The sequence below is a fragment of the Sceloporus occidentalis genome, unplaced genomic scaffold (genome assembly GCF_023333645.1).
Source record: "Sceloporus occidentalis isolate IW3139 unplaced genomic scaffold, rSceOcc1.0.p SCAF_1, whole genome shotgun sequence".
Lineage (NCBI taxonomy): Eukaryota > Metazoa > Chordata > Lepidosauria > Squamata > Phrynosomatidae > Sceloporus > Sceloporus occidentalis.
Genome location: NW_028316981.1, coordinates 219,863,147 through 219,884,601, shown reverse-complemented (window position 1 = coordinate 219,884,601; position 21,455 = coordinate 219,863,147). Strand labels below are relative to the sequence as shown.

The 21,455-nt window shown below is 41.2% G+C and overlaps 1 protein-coding gene across 26 annotated transcripts in view; it reads right to left on the bottom strand.

Annotated features, from left to right (window-relative positions):
- The window catches only part of ADGRL3 (adhesion G protein-coupled receptor L3), a 495,567-nt gene that overhangs the window by 56,300 nt on the left and 417,812 nt on the right, over positions 1-21,455 (bottom strand). For 16 of the 26 annotated variants that reach the window (XM_089489004.1, XM_089489005.1, XM_089489003.1 and 13 more), the window contains 3 exons: positions 14,646-14,672; positions 5,738-5,906; positions 5,043-5,168 (listed from right to left, as the gene is read on the bottom strand). In XM_089489004.1, coding sequence (XP_089345130.1) covers positions 5,043-5,168; positions 5,738-5,906; positions 14,646-14,672 — 322 coding nt within the window. The remainder of the gene's footprint in view (positions 1-5,042; positions 5,169-5,737; positions 5,907-14,645; positions 14,673-21,455) is intronic. The other 10 variants (XM_089489006.1, XM_089489012.1, XM_089488994.1 and 7 more) reach the window with 1 other exon arrangement.

Here is a 21,455-nt window from a genome sequence, read left to right as displayed (position 1 = left end):
GCTCTATATGTTTTAATTTGTAAGTTTAAAAGGTACTGTCTGCCTTTTTGTTGCAGGAGAATATAAAATGTTGATATAAGCAACAGAATGGAAGCTTATTCTGGGTGTGGAGCCAACACCCTCCCCCCAATAAATAAGAGTTTGTATATGCAGTTGAGCATATGTAATAAAATGTATGCTCATGATAAAATGCATGCTCACAATTTAGCATACATAATAAAATTAAGCATGGCTCATACCTGTAATATACAGATACTAATTAGGAAGAACTGGCATATAGGAAAACATGGACAGAAAGCCAGAATTTTCATTTTGAGCACCTCAAATTTGCATGTTTTGAGGTGTATTGCAACTAGTTCCATGAGAGAAGAGATAAACAAATGCAAGGAATCCTATTAGGGATTAGCTAATGACCAGTCTGCCCACTTGGCTGCAACCAAGCCAATGCTGTGTGCTGACCGCAATCCTCAGGATGCACCTGAGGATGATTATATTTGTAAAGCATGCCGGTATAACAGGAAGAGTTTTACACTCAAACAGTAGCTATTCTGAATGAATGCAAGGCATATAAATGTACTACAGGTACTACATGTATTTAAATGATCTAGGCTGCTGCCACATTGCAGAATTAATGCAGTTTGACACCACTTTATCTGTCATGGCCTCATCCCATGGTATCCTGGGATTTGTAATTTGTTTGTGGCACCAGAACTCTATGTCAGGGAAGACTAGATATCTCACAAAACCAGAATTTCCACAGCACTCAGCAATGACAGTTAAAGTGGTATCAATATGGATTACATCTGCAGTGTGGTTGCAGCCTCAGTTGAAAAGTATCTGACCTATATTGTGTAAGAAACTAGAAACCTGAACAGAGGAAATACAAGTTGTAGTCTTCCAGTATTGTATAAGTTGGTGTTTCTTGCCATTGAAATGTATGACACATATCATGTTCCTTATAAGAAGAGAATGTATCTTCTACAAGTACTATGTTCCTTATAAGTATGAATGATTTTTCTTATGAAATGAAAGGTCTATAATATCTATGAACAATGATGTACATAGACTGGAAATGCCTGTGACGATCTTCCAGTTCTTATAGGAGTGGCAACTCTGTTTACTTGATAAACTTTAAAATGATATAAAGCTGCATATTCCTTCTCCTGTTATTAAAATGTACTTCAGATTTGACAATTTAAGAGATTCTTGAGGGGTAATCCAAAATCCACAAAAGAGTGATACTTTATTGGGACAACTAAATAGCATAAAATACATCATCCAAGCTTTTGATCTTGGTCTGGATCTCAATGGAAGTTACACTGCAGCTGCAAATGGCGTGAAATTTTGTTGCTTATCTATTACTGCCTATTATCCCCAGTCTCTGCACAGCCAAGAAGGAAAGTGGCGTCTGCCTGCATGGATACCCTTCTAGGCCTTCTTAAATGACAACAAATATCTCAGACAAGATGTAGGCCTGTGGTTCTAACACCATCACTTCTCTTCTCCTGTATGATTTTTTAACATCTTCACCTGATGAAGAAGCCAAGAAAGCTTCGGAAGCTTGCATGAGGTATTTTGTGTTTTTAGTTGTCTCCATAAAGGTATCACTGTTTTGTTGGGGATTTTGAATTTTGTTGCATTTTGCTGCATGGCCAACATGGCTGCCCCTAAATACGCTTCCTTGATAGGTTAAGAGAGAATGTTTGTGTTCATCTGCTTGCTAGACACTACTGTTGTTTGCATCCTTGAGAACTTAGGTGACTAAAATAGTCAACTCTAGAGTCCTCCATATAAATGCAGACTTACAGGCAGGAGGCCATCATGCCTTTAGTCCCTAACAAAGAACAAAAAGAGGGAGGACAGCACACCGATTCCAGGCTGTCATAGAGAAACAATATGGAGTATATCACACGGAGCTTTTGGGTGGTTTTCTGGGTCACTTCAGAGTCACTTCTGAAGTGACTGCACTTCCAATGATGCGGTTTCAGGTCGTAAAATGACCGTGTTATCAGACACCATTGATTTCTATGGAAGCTCATTGTGAGGTGCTTCAGCAATGATTCCAAAGTGACCTCTGATTTTGGTAAAACCAGTAAAAAAGTGACTTCACAGAATTCGCTTCCAGGCTCCCTTCGATTGCACTGCAGATTGGTCTGGAATGCAGCTTTGCTACTGCTCTGGTACTCCACCGCAAGCGCCCCAGGAGGAGGAGGAGGCAGCCCCCGTCCCTTCCTTCCCGTGGGTGCCTGGCACCCGTGGGAAGGGAGGGAGGGAGGGAGGAGGCATCCCCCCAGTCCCTTCCTTCCCAGGGATGATGCCCATCATCCCCAGGAAGGGAGGGAGGGAGGAGGAGGAGGCAGCCCTCCCAGTCCTTTCCTTCCAGGGGTCCCCGTCACCCGCGCCCCAGGAGGGAGGAGGAGGGAGCCCTGCCTCCAACCCCTTCTCCTCATGGGGGCGATTCAAATCGTTGAGCCCTCTGGTGTGGTAATACAATGTGCTCTCACTCCCCTTTGCTTGAATCCGCATCACGTGACTTGCTTGGAATCAAACTGACTTCACTTGCCCCTCACTTCAGAAGGACAACAGAAAGGCAGCCAGGTATGGTAAAACATCATGTTTTTACCTCAACTCGCATTGCGAGAGAGGAGTGACTCTGGATCTGGTGTGAAAAAACATCACACTTTGCATTACTATAACAGGAGTGACTGCGGATCTCAGCTGCAAACCCCACCACGTGTGATAAAGTCCTATATTAGGAGTAAGTGATGAGTCCAAAGAGTGAAAGATTTACAAATGGATTTTGATTAATCTCTTTCTCAAAGGCATATAAGCTTCATGCAGATTCTAACACTCATCAGAATGACAGGTCCTGAAGATATGATCAGAATTTAACTTCTAAATTGTGTAAGGAGAGAACAGAGAAATATGCGGTCTGGAGATTTCAGTTCAGATCTTCAACAGTGTGATGCAGCAGTGAAAAAGGTCAATGCAATTTTAGGCTGCATCAACAGAAGTATAGTGTCTAGATCAGGGGTAGGCAACTTTTTTGAGCCGGGGGCCGGGTTGCTGTCCCTCAGACAACTGGGGGGCCGAACTCAAAATGGCACCCAGAGCGGCGTGGAAGCTGCGGCGGGGGCGGCAATCGGTGGCAGGATCGGGCTGGGGCTAGTCCCAAGGCCTCGCCAGGCCGGATCCGGCCCGCGGGCCATAGGTTGCCGACCCCTGGTCTAGATCAAGGGAAGTAATAGTGCCACTCTATTCTGCTTTGGTCAGGCCCGACCTGGAATACTGTGTCCAGTTCTGGGAACCACAATTTAAAAAGGATGTTGAAAAACTGGAGGGTGTCCAAAGGAGGGCAACTAAAATGGCGAAAGGTCTGAAAACCATGGCCTATGAGGAACGACTTAAGGAGCTGGGGATGTTTAGCCTAGAGAAGAGAAGGTTAAGAGGTGATATGATAGCCCTGTTTAAATATTTGAAGGGATGTCATACTGAGGAGGGAACAAGCTTGTTTTCTGCTGCTCCAGAGAACAGGACCCAGAACAATGGATGCAAGCTACAGGAAAAGAGATTCCACGTCAACATTAGGAGGAATTTCCTGACAGTAATGGCTGTACGACAGTGGAACACACCCCCTTGGAGTGTGGAGGAGTCTCCCTCCTTGGAGGTCTCTAAACAGAGGCTGGATGCTTTCATTGAGATTTCCTGCATGGCAGAAGGGGGTTGGACTGGATGGCCTTGCGGTTTCTTCCAACTCTATGATTCTAGATCAGGAAGCTGCTTTGCTTATGTTCCTTCTGTCTCTCACTTCTGGGTCATCCTTTCATCACTTCAGCCATAAGTCAGCTAACAAGAAACTGCTCTGCTGGAGCATGCCCCACTAAGACTTTGAGTTTGATATTCAACGTATGTCGGGAAGTTCCAATATGGTGGTTGACTGTTCCTGTTGCAGAGGGCGGGTGGGAGGCTAAAAGTGGTATTTTCCCACATGCCTGACTTGACAATATAGCTAACATGCAGTGTAGTCTAACTTTTTTCCCCTAGATCACAGGATAACATCACAGTCAACGTGGTTCTAGCTTCCAGCTGTTCCCAGGCCAACTGAGATTGTGTGTGTTTGTGTGTGTGAGAGAGAGATAATGCATATCTTTTTTTCTCTTTCCTAAGGTACAGGATAAAGTCATAGCCAGTGTGATTCTAACTTCCAGTTCTTCCCAGACCGATTGTGACAGGATGTGTGTGTGACAACGAGGAGTCCTCTCATTATCAGAGCGCAAATGGAATCCCAGCAATGTCCTGTTGTGTTGCTAAACAGAGAAGTCTCAAATCAACAGGTGGTGGAAGTCAGAATCAATTAGATACGGAAGGTGTTCTCAAGGGATCCCATCCAGCAAAGTAGGAGGAGGATCCAGAGAACCCTTATACCTAGGAAGGGAGAAAATACATCCCTCTCCTGCTACTATGCTAGTACATTCTGGAGATCCAGGAACACAATGTCTGCTCTTTTGTCTCAGCTGTAGATCTGCAGCCGGATGCCACCTGGGTGCCACTTGGCCTTTCCAGGCCACTAACGTGTGCTCTGATACTGGAAAATTGCATTTTTTTGTGGTGGTGGGCACATTGTGTGAAGAGTTGTTGAACATTCCTTTCATGGGTTTACTTTTTTGGGGAAAATATATATGTATGTTAATATTTTCAAGCTGTGAATAGCTGAAGAATAAGGAGGGCCAACTGTACTGGTATAACATCAACAAACGTCACCAAAAGAATTCTGGCCTTGGTGTGGTGATGATGTGACATGGGGCAAATACACTGGGGGAGGTGGGGGGAAAACTACCATGGGGTTGTCATTTTTAGTGAAAGTATTGGATTGTTCATAACGTACAGTCCTGCCCATCTCTTAACATCAAAAGCAGTGCGGATACAACCTTGACAACCATATAAACAGAGCCAGGTACTCAGATACTGAACAGAGCTATAATGGCAAAAATTATTTGGGCCCATGTTGCTCAATCCCCCTCAAACTATGCGGTACTCTTTACCTGTGACCCTGTGGAGTATCGTCCAGGAGTTCGTGACCCAGATGTTTTTCCTGAGCCAATGGAGCTCTCTGTACTTTTCCCACTACAGCAATGTGTACGCAGGCATTTCCCGTATTCTTTACGTACCTAAGAAATCGGATTGCAGTATTTATTAACAAAACCTGATATTTGGTTACTGATGAATAATGCATTCTTACCGTTTATTGGTTATATCTGGCAATTTTATATTTATAACCCATGCGTATGATTTCTTATTAAATGCACGCCATCAAGAAAGAACTGAAAAAAATGCAAACTACCTATACAAAGTAGAGGTGGATAAATTAGGTTCTTTTTGGTGCGTATTACTTTTGCATGATGTTATTCATAAGTCTATTCCAGTTTATGCAATAATTTATGCATACATTTTTATATTTCAAAATTCTGCACAGAAATTATATTTAAATGAACATTTAAATCCTATGTGATTTTAGTGGTATTTTCTCTCTGAAAATATGCATTCTTGAATGCATATTCTCTCAAAATATGCACCTTTAAAAATGGCTACTGGTTATGTTACATATGGCATACTATTGTTTATGTGAACTGGCTCACAGTCCAGCTGTGACACCAACAAATGCAAATGTTGTCAGTAAAGTTTCAATGTACTTGCTAGATAACCAAATAGCTATCTTCCTTTTCTTCCCCAATCTTACCTTTTTCTGAAGAACACAGTGGAAAATAAATATAAACATTCCCTGTAGAGAATTGAAAATGGTGAAGAGGTATGCCATGATGACTGTGCTTTCATTAATATACATAAGTCCAAAGGCCCAGGTCAGTCCTAGCAGGCAGAGCAGAGCTATAGCACCTATAACCCATGACCTGTTGAGAAAGAGAGAAAGAAAAGAGACAGACAGAAAGGGAAAGTGTCTTTGTGTCATCGGGAACACAATGCACAACTCATGCTGTTCTTTGGGGAGGAGAAAAGTATTACAGGGATATTTATGAGAAAAGCACTTCTAGAATTCAATGCATTTTATTATCAAATGTTTAAGTTGGAAAAAGAATGCAGAGGAAGCTGCCATGAGTATGAAAATGCCTTTTTAGTAAATCAGGTTTGTAGTAAATGCTTTTGGAAAGGAGTACTGTAAATGAAGTGAAAAATGAATGCTGCATGGCACAGGAAAACACAAAATATTTTTAATTTGCCTCCATTCATTCCATGCCTTTTCTTTAAGGCATACAAGAGTCCATCCTACACAAGTCCACTTGAAAACAATGGGAGCATACTGGTCCTTTTGTATAATTTTGGGGCTGTGCAGAGGCGGTCTCCAGCCACTCCTTTTACAGCCAGATTAGGGCTGTGGTAACCACACGATATGGCCCTGATTTGGCCTTTGCAGGGCACAAAAAGGAGCAGCAAAAAGCGACTCCTTTTTGCGCCCTGCAAAGGGTACGATAGCTGTGGTGCCACGGCTTTACAGTGCCTCTTTCGGCACTGCATCGTGTCAACGCAGTGCCAGGTGAGCGCTGTGATGCCGCACGCCGTGTGGTGTGGCACGCAGCATCATGTTGCCCTGAGGGTGGATCCGGGTCATGCATCATATCGACGCTAAGTCCTGACTGTGGCACCAATACAGCCTTTCCTGCCGGTGTGCACAGTCCCTTCTTTAACTTTCAAAGGACTTGTGTAGACGAATTGTTCACTATGGCATTAGGTGTTTTTCTTTAAACATTTTCTGCAGTTGATTTGCCTCCCTAATTCTTTGTAACTGTTATTTCCAAAGGAATTACAAATTAAATAAACAGAATACTATATAAATACATCTTAAGGCTATGCTTCTCACATTGTCTGATCTGGGGAGCTTGTATTCCCGCTTCCCCATGTGCCAGGAACTGACAGCATATTTGTGTCTATTGGCTACCTTTCTTTCTTTCTTTCTTTCTTTCTTTCTTCCTTCCTCCTTCCTTCCTTCCTTCCTTCCTTCCTTCCTTCCTTTCCTGCAAACAGATTAGACTGGCAACTGATGGCTCAGGGAGCAGCATGGTACAGGGACTATCACTTTGACTAGTACTGGTTTAAGGGGTCACTTTTCCCCTTCAATTTTTTTTATTACCTTTGTAGTTGTTAATATCTGTTATAAATACTGTCCTAGCTAGCTGAAGAAATGCCTGAAATATACCACTATAGTACCAGAAAATGCATCAAGAACATGTGCGGCCCACAAAATGGGGAAAAGAAAATACAAAAAAGTAATATGTAATTGTTGTTGTTAGTTGCCCTTGAGTTGTCCCCAACTAATGGCAACCTTATGAATGAGAGTTCATTCATAAGGTTGCCAGTTCTCCATTGCTTTGCTCAGGTCCTGCAAACCTATGCCCATGACCTCCCTGACTGAATCCATCCATTTGGCAGCTGGTATTCCTCTCTTTCTACTGCTTTCTACTTTTTTTTTTAGCATTATTGTCTTTTCTAGTGAGTCATCTCTTCTCATGATGTGGCCAAAGTACAACAGCCTCAATTATAGTTAGTCAAATATTAATGAGAAGGAATAACCAAACTAAACAGATGCAAATGATACATACCCTAATTACCCTGTTGAAAGCTGCTTCCAAGGGGGTAACTGATATTTTTAAAAATGTGGTGGTGGGAAAAATAGCAAGAGGAGAAAAGAAGAAAAGTGGCACACCCACCCCTTTTTTGATAGCCTGTTTAAGTAAATTCTGCTTTTGTAATGGGCACTCTGCTACATGGATCTGCATGTAATCTCTATTCTGGCACTGATGGCATGGGCAGTTTGGAGATACTAAGTCTGGATTGGGTGGTTTCAATGTACAGATGGGGTCATCTTGTGTAGGAGCTGCTCCATTCTATGGTATGGAAAATGCCCCAAGCATATAGAAAGTAAAATCAATGAACATATAAAATACTTCCTCTCTTGATGCAGGCTTGGAATATAGGAACTGAATTCTAAAAAGTACATTATGATGCTCCAAACAAAAACCAAAGGGGGGGGGGGGCAACCTAGTTCAGTCTGAACACATGGCTCTTTTGAGAGGTTACTACATACTGAAGCAACATTTTTTGATCTAGTCCCACATTATATTTTCCAAAGATACCTTCCGATTTCTTAGTAAATCTTAATTACAAATTTGTAAACTTTAATAACAAATAATTGATAATATACAATCACTGATCAGTGGGCTGATTTATGTGGATTTGTATGAAAGAATAAGAAGATCTGGTTCTGTTCAAGATTTAGAAACCAGAAAAATAATTTTTAAAAAGATTGCAGGAAAACTATTTTAAAACACAGGGAATTCAGACACGAGAACAAGCAGCTACAATCTGTATATAAACCAAACATGAGGTGAAAATTATTATGTGGGAAAACAGCTACTACTATCATTTGAATCTGTTTAGTTTGGTTATTTCTTTACTAAGTATGATGCAAAAATAAAATAAAACATAATCTCACTCTCTTTTCAGAGGAATATGATAAAAATATAAGTAAGCCAATCAAGATCAAACTGCCAGAAATAAGACATTCAATGAATAGTTTTGGTGGCATACATGTGGGAAAGAAAACATCATAATGATCAGAACTCTATGAAGGATACATTTGGATTACATTTATTATTATTCTAATACTCCAGTCATTTTCATTAGGGTCAGGAATACATACTACCCTATATCTACAGTCTACAACTTTGGACTACAACTAGCATAGTGACCTGGCCCCAGGAAATCTTCTCACAGGAAGATTAAAGGCCTGTGGAGATATTGTTCTGCATATCACCTTTTATACATGACAGTGCGAGTTCATATACTGGGATCATTCAGCATCACAATAAATATGGTTATTCCATTTAGGTGGAACAGATTGGAAGGAGTGATTTTTATATTTAAATAACATGGTTTCAATTTAATCCTGTACAGAAAGTGAGATAATATTTGGGAAAATTTAAAAGGGAAATAGATGAAATGCAAATGGCATATGAAACCATAGTTAAATCATAACAGTTGCAACAAGAAGGGAAGAAGTGAAAGAAGATTCTTCTACATTAGATGCAATAGCTATGGACCCTTCTAAATTACAGGCCCAATTATGGATTACAAATGTTTAATGTGGAATATAAATGGGGCCAATATTTCCCAAGAGAGAAAAAAAAATCATTATCTGAGAAACTAAGATGTAATTTGTCTACAAGAAACACATATTAGAAAGAAGGATGCAAATAATTTATAAAAAGAATTTATCTTGGCAAGATTTTTTTAAAAATGAAGTTGTTTTCTTTATAAACCCCCAATTATGTCTACAACTGAAATTGACTAATGAACATAGCAAATATGTGGGGGTGCAGATCAACAGTCAAAGGGCTAAGATGTTATTGGTGGGCGTTTATGCCCCAAATGAAGCTAAATCAGCATTCTCTAAGGGACTTGTGGGAAAACTGTTGGGAGTTTTCTTATGCAAATTGATGACGTATTGGTGATTGGAAAGGGGTGGTCTCCCCAAAAAGAACAGAATGTCTGAGACAAACATTAAAATTTCACAAGGCAAGCTACCTATTTTAGTAATATTATTCCTCCTTATACAAACAACTAGGAATTTCTTCAGGAAAGAGGAGGAATACTTAGGTAAGCAGAATTTACCAAAATTTAGAGACAATCAAAGACAGATAATGAATGGTCCAATGACAGTAAGAGAGATTTGAGATGGTATTAATAAAACTAAAACAGGAAAAACATCTGGCCCAGATAGTTTATCTGCTCTTTCTTATAAATATTTTGAGGAGGAACTTTTATTACCTCTGCAACAAATGATGAATAGTATTTTGCAACATGGATTTGGAAAGAGGCTAATACAGCATTGATACCTAAAGAAGATCAGGACCTGACATCTTAGAGTCTGAAACCTCTGATAAGGAGGGCTTTAAACTGAGTTATACGGGGGAGGGAGACAGTATTCAGGAGTTCATCAAGTGCTGTAGATAATAGTCTTACTGCTATACAAAGAACAAGGCAAATAGTACAAGAACCCAACAGTGGGAGGGAAAAAACCCTTAAGGCAGCTAGGGGGAATGGCCCATGGCCTTAGATGTGTATACACTAATGCACAGACCACTGGAAATAAATATGATGAACTTGAACTCTTAACACAACAAAGCAAATATGATATAATAAGCATCACTGAAATCTGATGGGATGAGTCCCATGATTGCAATGTAGTAATAAGAGGGGTATAACCTATTTCAAAGAAATTAATCAAACAGGAAGGGAGAAGTAGCAGCATTATATGTCAGGGATATTTTCATCTGTGAAGTGATCCAGGACTTAAATACTGGAAGATAGGTGGAGAACATGTGGGTAAAAATTAAGGGGAAGAGAAACAACAGTGATGTCATTGTGGGGGTATACTACAGATCCCCAAGTCAGAGACCTATTCTGCTAATTTCTTTCTCTAAGGGGAAAGAATAAACTGGTTTCCAACTGCTTTGAAGGTGGGGTGTTTACATGACGCACATCTTGAAAGTGGTAGGAAACTAGACCAAAGCCGCACTCTAGGGTGAAAAAATAGAGCAAAAAGAAGACAGAATTGTCGGCCTCAAAGTGAAAAATGTGCATCTTTGCTGCTGCATATAAATGCTCTGATGTGAGTGTGAGACTGCAGCAAAGCAAAGAAATAAAAGTGCAACAACTCCAATGGATATAATTACAATATACACAAACTAGCCAGTCCAACAGGGGAACATTGGGTGAAGGGGGGGGGGGTGAAGGGGGCATGTATGTTCTTTGCCAGTGTATCACTTGCACATTGATGCACCTTTGACCTATACCAGTGGAGCATCACATGTGCAATTGCGTAGCCAGTCAAAGGGGCAGCCATGCAATGAGATGGCATCTGGACAAACATGGGAAGTACTTGGGGGTTGCCAGTGGTGTGCTTGTGTAACAGTGCATATGTATGGTGGGGAAGCAACAACAAAAAATTACCCAGTAGTGTGGTTTGACACGAAGCCATACAGTCTGCCCATGCAAATGCAGCCCACCTTGGGAGTGGGCCATGTGGGCAGCAGAGTTTCAACCCACTTTTGGAAAAAGCAAGTTTGAGCTGTTCCTTCCTGCCTGTCTGCTCCAGCCCTAAGTCTCAAAGGTACTACGAGATCCCTTTATATATTGCGACTTCTGTTGAACTTCTGGATGATACAAAATGAGAAAGAAGCTTTAAAGTGATATTGCTACAAATCTGAAATGAAATACTTCAAGATAAACGCAAAAGCTGAACATGAGAAATGAAAAAGGAGTGATCAAGTGTAAGAAGAACTTACAAGTGGCTAGTTAGTATCACTGCAGAAAATTTAGGAAGAGCTTATAGGTTATGAACTGAACATGAGTCAACCATGTGTTGTTGTGATCCTAATAAAGATGGATGGCTTGAAATCAGCAAGGTAGGCAGACAGATACCTACAGAAGCTACACAGAGTATCTGCCGTGCAGCATCAGAAAGTGAATCCCCTTAAATCAAATAGTTATCTTCTGTTAGTCATGTCTATGGAGGTCAGATTCTGGATCCAACCCAATGCTATTCTATTAACAAGAATATTGTATCTAAAACCAGGGGAGTGTTATTAGGACCACTTTTATTAACTCTAATACTATTTCATTTTGAATATTCCTCTAAAGCTAAGGATCACAAAGAGTGGGAGCAGATATGGGTGAGTTCGCAGGTCTATGGAGATTCTAAAATTTGAAGACTATCAATGTTACAAAGGAACTACTCATGTTTAATCAAAATAGGGCAGGGATTGCTACTTTAACTGCTCTTTTATGACACAGACATTTACACTAGGCTATAAATCTTATTTGTGTAGTTGATGCATCATTGTCCTGACATATATAAATTATACTGACACATTGGGTAATTTTGCTACTTCCTCTTTCAACTGCACAGACTGCCATATGCTGGCTTGCTCTATAGGAGAAAAAAGGTATGTTGGTATATTGGATTCCACGTCACGTTCATCTGATACAGATCAATATAGTTAAGCATTCATGCCATATCTTTCTGCATAACTCAGCTCCAGGATCCAACCACTCCCCCACCCCCCAACCTCCCACCCACCCCGACTTTCAAAATGGAGACATCTACCTGGTAATATACTCCCCCCCCCCCCGGGCAACCACCTGTATTCTATTGCCATTTCCATTCTGTTTTGTTCCTGCTAGTGGGACTTCAGACTTACATTCACAGTCTGCTGGGGGACTGAAATCCCCACCTTGTTTGGGTGGTAGGGCATGAGACCAAATGCATGAATTCAGAGTGAGAGGTCTCCTCTGTGCTGCTGCTAAACACTTTAACTTGGAATAATTCCAAGTGTCACAGTGTAACTTACTTTAGTGCCAGGTAGAATTATGGCAAAGTCACTGGGAAGAATAAACTCTGGGCTAATTACCAGTATCTACCTGGATTTCCCTAATTCCCTTCCAGCGCATCCCTTTCCTCCCTACCATCATCAGAGAGCAAAAAAGAGGCCTCCAGCAAAAGTTCACCTCTTCTGCCTATAAAGCTGGCAGAGAGGGAGAGAAATACAACATCCAATGGCTCCTCAGCCACTACTCTTGGGAATTTGAGATTCTAAATTAAACATTAATAACATAATAAATAAGAGATTGAACTGCTATGATAATATGACTAGGGCCTGAAACAGACGAGCCAAAAGCGTTGCCTTAATGCTGATCTGGAGGCATGGCGTTCAGATGATGCATGATCCCAACTGGGTCGAAGCCATGCTGTGGCCGCCTAAGGTAGTCCAAACCCGGTCACAAAAGGAGTGCAAAAAAGAAAAGAAACAGGGGGCCATTGGTTCATTGCTGACTGCGGTGGTGGCCAGTCTTAAGAATGCGGCGTCTGATCACCGCGGTCCCACACCAAATGGGGTGAGATGGGCTGCAGCGGCCAGAGGCCAACCCAAGCTGCTGGTGTGCTTTCCTTAGGAGAAATTTTAAGGCTCTGTTATTTATTTATTTGATTCATTTATATCCTGCCTTTCTCTCAATAATGAGATTCAAGGCAGCTAACAGCATACTTTCAAACGCTAATGATTAAAAACTGTACAAAAACTTGGATGAAAGTGTAACTCTAAAAGTTACTTAAAATGTGTGCATGTATAGATCAAAAAACACAAGAGTTGTGGGTCGTAGTCTAAATGTTTTTACCAGAGGTATGTAAGCACTATACTTTGTGATGAAGCTCTGGCTCAAAGATTGGCAGTTCCAATGGGTGTTTATGGATGTCATAACTATGGTGATTCTGCTTTAACTTCAGTTATCAGGTGGAGCTCCCTGGGAGCAATAATATCTTTACGTGAACTGAAATTTGCAAACCTTGAAGCAAATTTCTTTCATTTGCAACCCTTGAAGGAAACCTTGAAGCAAACTTCAAAGCTCTGGGTCACATACATGTTTGCTTCTACATCTACTCAAAGTGATTTCATTCACAGAGAAGTTTGAGGTTGCTCACTGTGTTTTCAACAGAACTGTATAGCAATTTTCCTGAGCTGCAGAAGACACAATAAATAAATGCCAGATGTTTTCACACCAGATACTGAATAGTAGTGGAAAAAGCTTTTTATTTTATGAACACGGAAGCGCCAGTTCAATTACCTTAGGAAACTGAAATTTCTTTGATTTAGACTTTTGTACGTATATCTCAGTGGAAAGGACTCTTCTGCACAATAGAATATGACTGTGGAATTTGTCCTACAATTGAAGTATATCATGAAACTTGACACTTTATTCATAACTGAAAATAAATTTTGGGGCGTCAAGCAGAAATTGTGCAATTTGAATTGGTTTTAAACTAGAAAGTTAAGTGAAGGCAGCATAAAATAGATTGTATTTTACAGATTTGTAGAGGATCTAATAAATGATATAGATGAGAATGAGACAAAATAGATGAACACAAAGGACTCTTCACCAGAAGAACAAACTGAACGTCCACTGTAAAATAGAGGCATTTGCATTAGATATACGACAGATCCAGCATTTTTATTGCAGGCTACATGATATTTTATTATCTAAGGCCTATAATTGTTGCTTCCTTGTTTCCATTAATTGTCAGCAATTTTGTACAGACTTGTGTTATTCAAAGGCTTTATTTTTAAAACACAGACATAAAATATTTAAATCTTGTCATGAAGCTATTGACTGTTTGGAAATTACAGTTAATGCAGAGTTTTCCAAGCTGTCACCCAGAATTGCCAATTTAGGATTCTTAAAACAACAACAAAAAAATCACCCCTCAAATTTATTTACTGTCCTAAGGTAAAATGATTACTAAATGTGTGTTCAGTATGCAGAAAAGCACATTGTGACACATCAAGGAGATGTTTGTGGAGGCATCAAAGTCTGTACAGGAACAGATGACAAGAAGGTCCAGGTGACAGCAAATCAAGAAACATGAAGCATAGAAACGCCTTACGGTTTTCCTGCACAGTTTGCTCTTCTGCCTTTAATGTGAATGACAGAAGCTGTAATGATTTTATATACTGATCTGACACCAGTTCATGAGACCACACTGATAAATTGAATTTATCAGCCATTCAGGTCATTCTTACTTGATGAAGGGTCTGTTATCCTCAAAGCTGAAGAATGCATAGACATAAAGACAAGAATGTCAACATTAGAATATAATGACAAAAAGGTACCATGTAGGTAAGCAATCAAACGAACTTATCCCCAGTTTGAATGACAGAAAGTTAGAACGATGCTACTGTCTTGTTTTCACTGAAGTGGTAACCATGTTGTATATGGAAACTCACATGACTGAATGTACTATCTCCCTCTCTCTAGCACACAGAAAATGATCATATCAGAGAGATGGGTGCTGTTGTGTTAGAGAAAAATACTCTCTCCCTGATATGTTAATTTTCTCTAAGTAGAAATATTTCTTCCTCATAAAGAAGCTTTCCACTCCTTGAGCCCCCAACTTCAATTTGAAACAATAGAGCCCAAAGATGGTTTACCATCTCATTGCAAACTAGCCCTTTATGAGCCCACAGGGGTTCACAGCAGGGGTCTCAAGCTTGATTCTGGGAAGATCAACTTTTGCAGCTGATGGTCCTTATTCTTGTTTGCCTTACAAAATGCTAATTGATTCTAAAATGTGATGCCTTTGAAAAGCATTATGACTGGAGATTAATAAAGATATTACAAACAATTATAGCATATGAATAATCCTATACATGTTCTTTACCCAGAATGTAAAGAAACTTCCTAGCACTTTATATTTCTAAACCACTTCATAGTGAACTAAACACTCTCTAAGTGGTTTACAGTGTGTTAGCCAACATCTTACATGCCATTATTATTTTTCCTCTATAAGCTCTTGACATAATGGGCACAACTTTATTGCATAACACAAATGTACTAAATCAATTATAATTTCAATCAGAACTCAATCATAATCCGGTTGTAAATCAGTCATAATAATGCCATCATAAATCAATCATAATGTCATCATAAATCTTTCATGCTATCATAAATGAATCATTAGGCCATCATAAACCAACCACTGTCAAAGATAAATCATTTATGACAAGTTGCATGCAAATTCAGGTTGAGGGGACACAGGGCCTGAAGCTTCCATACTTAGTCAATTGTTGAGTGGAGTTCCCTTCCGCTCCTGTCTGTTAATTGCACTCCATCCAATCAGTGTGATTTAGCCCAACTGGCCATGTGCAGGGGTGTCCTACATCTGCCCCAACTGTTATCCCACTTTTCTGTCAGCTTTGCTATTCCCGCATAGGTCCCTCATCCTCATCTTTATATTATACTGAATGTCCCCTCTTTCTTCTGATACTCACATGGAGTGCCTGATGCAAAATGCTGGCAATCATGTGGGCCAGCCTAAATACTCCCCTGAAGTCTTGTGCCAATTCCCGGGAGACCAGCAAGTCCGACTTGGGAGGGGGGATCTAGAGTGAGACTTTGGTCCCAATCTTGGGCGAAGTCTTGCACTGGTTGGAGACTATTGCAAGACGTGGTCATGTGCTCTGAGCAGCCACTTGGAGCTGGCAGCAGATCCTGGCATCAGTGCCCGCAGAGACCTGGTGTAAATGCCACCCCTCCATGAGGCATCGGGGTTAAGTCTTCTCAGCTTACCATACTGATTTTGCTGAGGAAGGGAATGGGTGCAAATAACATAAGGACAACCAATTGGCAAGAAAAGGCCACAACTTTATTAAATACAGCAACAGTGAAAACAAGAGGGTTGGCCTGAAAGCATGAGGTCTGGATCTGACATCCACCAACCCACGCTGGTCGATGAACTGAAATGCCTGATCTTGGCCAGGCTTTGGGATGACAGAGGGGTAACCGGCCTGAAGTGTGCCCCACTTAAAGAGCCGGCTATGCGCATATGCGCATCTTCGCCCCATGTCACCGGGGGACGCTGTATTGATGTTGCCCCCACACTGGTGACATCGCTACCCCTCAGCACCACCGGGTCCCAGTGGGACTCCCGATCCCGTGCTCCGCAGCACAGGAAACCATGCCCACCAGATCCGAGACTTATGCTACCGCTAAGTTGTGACAAGAAGCACAAGCAAAACAAGGGAGGGAGGGTGGGGTGCCGGCAAAAATGGCGCCGATCGCTGGCGCAACACAGGCCTAAATAGGCCTCCTGGCCAATGAATGGCTGAGAAACCGGGTAGGCCTGCCCCCTGTCCAGCCACTTGGCCAATCAATGGCAGCGGCCCCCTTCAGCATTTTTGTCGCCTTCCTTTGGACACGCTCCAGCTTCTCAACATCTTTTTGAATTGTGGTGCCCAGAACTGGACACAGTATTTTAGATGAGGCCTGACCAAAGCAGAATAGAGTGGCACTATTACATCCCTTGATCTAGACACTATACTTCTATTAATGCAGCCTAAAATTGCATTGGCCCTTTTAGCTGCCGCATCACACTGTTGACTCATGTTCAACTTGTGGTCTACTTGGAAAAAGGGAAGGCTGGTTCTCTGTGTCTATTTGCTTGGGTGAGATCTTAAACTTTTAAACTGTGATCCATTTCTGTGGGTCACTGGGAGGTGGAGCCTGAAGCCTAATTCTATATAACTCCTGGCAGAGGATTTCTAGACCATTCCTTGGGGGGGGGTCTTTTTTATATATATAGTCAATGAGGTTTTGAAGTAGAGAAGAGAAGGTGATCTGGGAACAGTGTTGGTGGGGGGCTCCTTTAATTTTTCACCTTTCTTTTCCCTGTTTTCCTTAAGGGGCTTGTAGGGACTTTTGCTCAGAGGAAGTGAGTCAGAAACTTTACTCTGGAAGGTGCTAGTAGCCAGGAGCTCTCTAGTTAACTAAAGGCCCAGTTTATTGAGCTCCCTAACAGAGCTTGGGCACAAAGGCCAAGCCAACAGGGGTCCTTTACACTGGTGTTTAGCAGGGGGAACCCACAGACTTGTTTCAGTGCCTCCTTAAGACTTCTCCTTATGGACACTGAAGGACTTGCTGCAGTCACCTGGAACACTTGTGGGATATTTGTCTTCTTGCCTAGAGATGTGGGGAAATTGACCTGCACTAAATGCAAGTTGGTAGCCCTTTTGGAGGAGAAAGTCCAGCAGCTGGAGGCCCAGGTAGCTACACTTCAGCATCTTAGCAAGCAAGAGGTTTTCCTGAACAGAACAGACCGGATGGTCTTGGATGGGAAACACACAGAGGAAGTTGCTGGGGAGGAGGAGGTCACGTCACATACAATGGAAGTAGATGGTTGGAGGAATATCACACACAGAAGAAGGGAAACCAGGGATCGTTCTGTGAGTATGCAGCTACAGAATTGATTTGAATCTCTCTATTACCAGGGATGATGAGGAAGTGCAGCATGGACAGACCTCAGGGACAGAGCAGGGGAGCCTGAGAGTACCACCACAGGGAACAACCACTGCTAAGCCTCGAAAGAAGCGTGTGGTGGTGGGGGACTCCTTGCTGAGCGGTACTGAAGTAGTGGTTTGTGGGCCTGACAAGATGTCTCGGCAGGTGTGCTGTCTCCCTGGGGCAAAGATCCGTGATGTGACAGAGAGGGTGACAAGACTTGTCAAGCCTACTGACCATTACCCCTTTCTTTTGATCTGTTGGAAAGGCGGTATATAATAGGGGAATTTCAGCACAGAATAGGCAAATAGATAGTACAGGAATACCGTGTTAATCTAAATGAATATAAGTCTCCAGGACCAGATGAATTACATCCAAGAGTATTAAAAGAGCTGGCAAATGTAATATCAGAGCCATTGGCAATAATCTTTGAGAACCCCTGGAGAACAGGAGAAGTCCCAGCAGACTGGAGGAGGGCAAACGTTGTCCCCATCTTCAAAAAGGGGGAAAAAGAGGATCCCAACAATTATCGTCTAGTTAGTCTGACATCAATACCAGGAAAGATTCTAGAACAGATCATTAAACAGAGAGTCTGTAAACATCTAGAAGGCAACTCCATAATCACAAAAAGTCAACACAGGTTTCAGTGAAACAAGTCAAACCAGACAAAACTAATCTCTTTTTTTGATAAAATCACCATCTTGGTAGATGAAGGGAATGCTGTGGATATGTTATATCTTGATTTCAGTAAGGCCTTTCACAAGGTTTCCCATGACATTCTTGCGAACAAGCTTGTAGAATGTGGGCTAGACAAGGTAACTGTTACATGGATTTGTAATTGGTTGACTGGTCGAACCCAAAGGGTGCTCAATAATGGCTCCTTTTCATCCTGGAGAGAAGTGACCAGTAGGGTCCCACAGGGGTCTGTCCTGGGCCCAGTGCTATTCAACATCTTTATCAATGACTTGGAGGAAAAAATTGGGGGAATACTTATCAAATTTGCAGATGGCACCAAATTAGGAGGAATAGCTAATACTCCAGAGGACAGGATCAAAATTCAAAATGACCTGAATAGACTAGAAAGCTGGGCCAAAGCTAACAAAATGAAATTCAACACGGAGAAATGTAAGGTACTGCACTTAGGGCAGAAAAATGAAACACAAAGATAAAGGGTGGGGACACCTGACTGAATAAAACTACATGTAAAAGGGATCTAGGAGTCCAAGTAGACCACAAGTTGAATATGAGTCAATAGTGCGAAGCGGCAGCTAAAAAGGCCAATGCAATTTTAGGCTGCATAAATAAAAGTATAGTGTCTAGATCAAGGGAAGTAATAGTCTTTAAGTATTTGATAGGGTGTCACACTCAGGATTGAGCAAGCTTGTTTTCTGTTGTTCCAGATACTAGAACACGGAATAATGGATGTAAGCTACAGAAAAAGATTTTCCACATAAACATTAGGAAGAACTTGTTGACAGTAAGAGCTGTTCGACAGTGGAACACACTCCCTCGGAGCATGGTGGGGTCTCCTCCCTTGGAGGTCTTTAAACAGAGGCTGGATGGCCATCTGTCGGGGATGCTTTGATTGTGAGTTCCTGCATGGCAGGGGGTTGGACTGGATGGCCCTCGTGGTCTCTTTCAACTCTACAATTCTATGATTCTATGTTGCCCATCCCTGTCTGAAAGTGATCAATATGGTTAATGGCTTCATGGAAAGTATTTACTATAATTCAGAATAAACTACAAACCACTAACCCCTTTGATCAGATTTTTTTTTAAAAAAATGGAAAATAGCCAACAGCACAAAAATATTGTTTATCACTGCTGCAATTCAACATTAATGTTGTTGTTGCATGCCTACAAGTAGTTTCTGACATATGGTGACCCTAAGGCAAACTTATCACGGGGACTTCTTAGCAACATTTCTTCAGAGAGGGTTTGCCTTTGTTTTTCTCAGAGGCTGGTAGAGTGTGGCTGGCCCAATGTCACCCAGGGACTTTCATGGCTAAGTGAGGAGTTCTGTCAATCATTTATTGTATTTGTGCCTTGTCTGATTCCTTTTGTTGTATTAATTTCCTCCACCAACCTTCCATCTGTACTAATCCTTATGCTCATAGTCGTATTGGTAAATAATTCCTGAATTAGTAGTAACAACCTCTTATCTATATTAGTCCTGCCAAGGTTATCCCACAGATGATTCCTATTGATAGTAACAAAAGCTGAGAAGTCGATAAACACAGCAAACAGCCATTTGGAAGGACCACTAGTGTATTTCTGAATTAAATGGTGTAATACAAAGATCTGATGCACTGTACTGTGACCCTTCCTAAACCCAGCTTGATCCTGGTCGAGAATATTATTCTCTTCCACCCAACTCATCAGTGTCTGTAAAAGAAAACAGCTATAAATCTTCAAACTAATGTCCAATAGACTGATTGGCCAATAACTTTGAGGGTTTCGTTTCTCTTCTTTCTTATAAATTGGAAAAATTATGCTCTGCTTTCAGCTCTCAGGAAAAATGCCGGCAGAGTTTATACAAGGAAATAATTTTGCTAAAAGAGGGGCCCACCAGTGAGAGTTGTTCTTATAAACCTCTGGTACAATCATATCCACACCAGGTGCTTTGTCTGTTGTCAGAGCACAAATGAGTTTGATCACTTCCTGTACTGATACTGGAGGCCAAGCTGGGATTTCCCTTAATAAAACCTGGTTGTTGCTGCTTGATCCGTTGTAGTTGCTATCCACATCACTTTCAAAAATACTGCTATAGTAAGAACACCAAATATTAGCTGAAATACATGCATCTATTGACGGATTAAAGCCAGAGTTTGAAATTGAAATCAAATTCCAGAACTGTCTTTCTTTCCTTTCCAAGGCTGCCAACCCCAATGCCTTCCATGAGCGAGGAGTTGAACCCTGTTCTCCAGAGTCATAGTCCAATGCTTAAACCACTACATCACACTGGCTTTCCAACATTAATATAGCTATCTTAAAAGAGGAGGTAAATACATCAGCAAAAATCATATAAAATACAAGGTAATGCTATATGAACAGAACAGAACAGAATAGAATCTATTACGGTCATAGACTAGAATATTATATGAGGAATAATAAAAGAGCAAAACACAAAATGATGAAATCTATCCACAAAGGAGAAAAATAGACGCATATAGATATCCAACTCCAAATGAGTGCCTACAAGGGAATATATAGCATCAATGTCAAGGCCCCATGTGATGAAATTACCATGTTTTTAAAGTGAAGAGAGACAATATATAATTAATTTACAGATTCTTTATGCTTTACTTGTACTTTTGTGAATAACTGATCCAAATACAAAAAGTATTTCCTATTTTGTAGTTGTACATTCAGCACTACCATCTGAAGTAGAATGCCACTCCCTCTGCAAATTAAGCTCCACTCTCAGAAAGGAGAGGTGATAGTAGGAAGAGAAAGGCCCCATACAGACAGGCCAAAATAAAGCTGCTTCGGGTCACTTTGGAGGTATGCTGTTTAAATGATGCATGTGTCCTAAGAGTCCAGAAGCCACAGCAAAG